The following is a 4,244-nucleotide window of genomic DNA, read 5'->3' as shown; positions in this document are numbered from 1 at the left end:
ATCAGGAAGAGTCCCCAAAACCAAATGAAATGAGACGGAGCAGACAAAAAGAGCACAGCTCAACGGTTTAAAGATCAACGTCAAATTGTATAATAGGAAATCCTTTTGCTAAGAAAAGGCTCAGTCTGTTTAAGACTGATATTTGTTTTTTCTTCCACGCTGAGAAAGCAGTTGTTCAGAGGTTTTGCTGTTTTAAAATATCCGGCGAGTCTAATATTGATCCTTTGTATAGCCAGAGCGCTTGTTTTACAATGAAGCGGTTCCTTCAAGATGAAGTGTAAATACTTCTAAAGCACACAAAGGAGTGTTACCAATGTGTTATCCGGATTTCCTATCTCTTTTTCAACAGATTTCAACAAGCACCACCCATATCTTAAAATGTCGTATATGTTACTAGCTCTGTTTATTCATTTTATAAATGAGTACATTTACAATATAATGAGATTTAAACAAACAAAATATACTACAAAGCTGTGTTTCGATTGTTTGGTGTTCCATATTCCATAAGTCGAATTATCTATGCGTTGGTACCATTGACATATTCACTTAGGCTAGATCTGTCTGCTTCTAGCATATATATATATATATATATATATATATATATATATATATATATATATATATATATATATATATATATATATGAAAGAATACACTACATAAATAACCTTATTTTAAGATACAGCCACATTTCACTTCATGGCTTACTAAGCTATATAGTTCTTGCAGGTAAAGTGTAATTTACCATTCATAGAAATTAGCTATACAATCGTGACACGTCAAAAATAAAGTTCCTAACAGTGGTCCACACAATTCAGTTGATAAATAACCCCGACAATTTGTTGGTTTAAACGTCCACACTCTTAAAACAGAGCAGTCCCATAAGGACAAGACGATTTGTATTTAAAATAAATAAATAAATAACATTTATGTCGATGGCTGGCACGTTTTTGTTAAAAGTAAAACAAATTGTGTTCTGAGTCAGAGATTTGTTGCAAACCCGTGCTGTCCTTAGTCGAACACACTAACACATGTATTAAAAGCAATACAACCATTGTTCTCATTGGCCCAACAACAACAAATGAATGCAGGTCAATGTCGTTTTGTATTGGCCTTTACATAAGTCTACACAGGAGCTTAACAAAAACTGGGATATTAAAACCTCATTAAAACATTTGTTTTTAACTGTTTTTTTTTCTTTATCTACTTCCCAATGCTGCCTAAAATAACCAATAAACAAGGAATTCATAATATATAATAATAAAACGCGAAGGCACAATGCAACACCGCACGCTGGTAAACCAGAAGACACCCAACGCATTTTAAACTATAAAACAAAAAGCATATCAATTTGAATCTGTTTGATCACCAAATATTTATTCATTTCTTTTTTTTTAAAACAGCATATGGTCCACTACTCAGCGCACATGCTCTACAATTCACACACACACAAAAACATCAAGCAAAATAAAACCAAATTCTAACACAGCCAATCCTTTAAATAATTAATAAACATTATTGATATCACTTTAAAAGTAAAGTAAAAATCTAACAGCGGCTTTTCTTTTTCAACATGAAATACCCACAGAAGAGAAAAGGGCAGGCGGTCAAAATGTTGTACTTGGCATACTTGCTTTGATGCATCGTTTTCAGTAGATCCTTTTAATAAAGGATTTATAGTTTGTGTTTTCTTCTTTTTTTTAAAGTCCAAAAAGTCTTCCACTGGAAAAAAAATAACATAAAAAAAGAAAACGTAGAACACATTTTTTTTAAGACAGTGCATTCCGATGAATCCCTAGCATTTGGCAGCCATTGCTAAAGGCTCGATCTGAAGATGTCGCTATGGGTTTATGTTTATGCAGGCACTGTTTATAGTTATTTCTGGATTTCCTTTTGCTTTATTTTTTGCAGGTTGTATCAGATGTCACATTCACTGTCGCTAGATGTGATGGAGATGGCAGGATCTGCTGCCTTGCTGGAAAGGCTGGCTTCGGGACTGGAGGCGGCCCCAAGCCGGTCCACTGTACTCTCCTCCTCGGTCAAGGAGCGAACCGACCCCTGGGACAAGACTTGCTGCTGCAGCCTTGCCAAGAGAGAAAGACAGCTTGATAAGAACAGGACTGTCGATGCCCACACAAGGTTACAATGATAATTTAAATACAATGGCTACGAATCGACTGGTTCCAAAGAAAATATATTTATATTTTGTTCTATCATACTTATGCAATAACTACGCAAACAATTAATGTAGGGCCCTGAAGCTTAAACCGTAAGTCTTGTTCACTTAATTGAGCGTCATGTTCATGGCAACAAAACGCCACACACACACACACACACACACACACACACACACACACACACACACAATATTTGTAAGCTGTTTTAATGTGCAAAGAGTCTATTTTGTAGACATTGAGTTCAACTGTCCAACCCTTTGTTCAAAACCAAACATGCGATGGTAAATTGCAGTTCACACATTTTCTGCAGATCAAAGCTCAGAAGAAAAATAGAAAAATACTGATTCTAACGCAAAAAAAAAAAAAAATTTCATCCAATGGGAATTTGATCATTTGGTTGCTGAACATTAATTATTGTTTAATCATAACATAAAAATATATATGCATGCCTATTGTTTCATATTAACACATTTTACCAATGGCAGCACAGAATGCTTACGAGGTTATTTAGTGTAAAAGTAAAATAACACTACACCGTGTTTGAGGAAGAACAGTATAGGCATGTTCAGGAAGGATATGCTCGCCCCTTGGAGTAAAAGGCGGCGTTTTCAATTTACAGCAAATTAACAACTTTTTTAGCAATCGTAAAATGTTTATACAAATAAAATTTGCCTTGATATAGTTTCTATAAGCATGCACAACCAAATGCAGAAAGCATGGGTGAAACCAAATTATAGAAATGCCCTCTTCGTTTTCTGCAATGCCGTCTTTACAGGCAAAATTCAAAACGGTCAGGTCGAGAGACACACACCTGTTTTTAGCTGCTGCTGCTCTGTCCCTTTGTCGGCGGTTTTTGAACCAGTTTCCCACTTGTGTTGGAGTAAGTCCGGTCGCTTGGGCCAGCTCTCTTTTTTTGCTGGGATTAGGGTACGGGTCTTGGAGGTACCATTCTCTTAGCAAGTGCCTGGTTCTCTCCTTGAAGCAATGTGTCTTTTGTTCTCCGTCCCAAATGGTTCTGGGAAGAGGAAACTTCTTTCTCACCCGGTACTTGTCCACTGGTCCTAAGGGGCGACCTCTCAGCTTCTCCGCTTCTTGGTAGTGTGCTTCCAGCCAGAGGGCCTGCAGTTTGGCGTGCGATTCCTTGGTGAACTTGTGGTTTTCCAAGATGTGGTAGAGGTCTCTGAAATTCCCGGTGTGGAAGGCCACGATGCCTCTCGCTCTAAGGACGGACTCGTTTTTGTTCAATACCTCGCAGGCTGCAGGTGCCACTGGCAAGGACCACAGAAAGCGACCAAGGCGTTCAATGTCTCCGCTTTCCTCTAAGGTCTCACATACCCCAGCTACCTGCTGGGGGCTAAAATTCAGGATGGGCAGCTGAAACATGGAGCCTTTTTTTTTCTTTCGGACTCAGACCAAAAAAAAAAAGCAGCAATCCTAAGTCAACAGATCAACCGTTAAAAATCAAACACAAAGAATGCCCTGTGGCTGGCGAGCAGCCTCTGTGGAGGTGGCTTGAAGTACGAGGGTATACAACTAGATCCGAGATGTTTTTTGAAGAAAAAAAAGGCATTCAGCTCTGTGCTGATTTTCTATTGGACTTGGCAGATTGGTTGCGTGGTTGCCATGGATGCCTGTCAATCACTGTCAAGTTTGCCAATCACGCGGAAAGGTTCGTATAGAGGTTTCAGCACCTCCCAGCTCGACAGCGCCTTTTAAAAATGTACACATTTTGACCTTTGCTTTCCTTACAACAGCCTTCCGTGTCTTTTCGTGTTTCTGCAGTATCAAAACGCGAATCCTTTTACAGCCCCCCTTTTTTATCAGCTAAAACAACCATGATTCAAAATACATTTTTAATGAAACGCATTATTGTTTTTTCTCATTTGGAGCTTTAACATTGCCACACACAATAGAATCGTATTAAAACCCGTCTTTTTCTCATTTTGTTAGATTACAGCAGAGCCCTGCTGCAGTAATTATAGCTCCGTGTTTGAGAAGCACTGAGTCCATGGATAGTAAGGCTTGTTGTTTTCTGTTCTGATAAAAACAAAACATTTTAAATTAGCC

General features: G+C 38.2%; 1 protein-coding gene across 1 annotated transcript; it reads right to left on the bottom strand.

The window, feature by feature from the left end:
* Window positions 1-663: 663 nt before the first annotated feature.
* On the bottom strand, window positions 664-3,715 carry LOC117422673 (homeobox protein SIX6). The gene is made up of 2 exons (XM_034037924.3): window positions 2,989-3,715; window positions 664-2,083 (listed from the first exon to the last, which is right to left on the bottom strand). Exons 1-2 carry the CDS (start codon window positions 3,558-3,560, stop codon window positions 1,918-1,920), a joined length of 738 nt encoding a protein of 245 aa, XP_033893815.2. The 5' UTR covers window positions 3,561-3,715; the 3' UTR covers window positions 664-1,917.
* Window positions 3,716-4,244: the final 529 nt, after the last annotated feature.

This window comes from Acipenser ruthenus, chromosome 15 (assembly GCF_902713425.1).
Source record: "Acipenser ruthenus chromosome 15, fAciRut3.2 maternal haplotype, whole genome shotgun sequence".
Taxonomy (NCBI): domain Eukaryota; kingdom Metazoa; phylum Chordata; class Actinopteri; order Acipenseriformes; family Acipenseridae; genus Acipenser; species Acipenser ruthenus.
Note: the sequence above shows the minus strand (reverse complement) of the source record. Positions and strands in the feature narration are given on the sequence as shown.

Coding starts and splice junctions, on each gene's coding strand:
- LOC117422673 (XM_034037924.3), bottom strand. CDS start 3,560: ATGTTTCAGCTGCCCATCCTGAATTTTAGCCCCCAGCAGGTAGCTGGG. Junction 2,084..2,988: donor GCAGCAGCAGCTAAAAACAG/GTGTGTGTCTCT, acceptor TCTCTTGGCAAG/GCTGCAGCAGCAAGTCTTGT.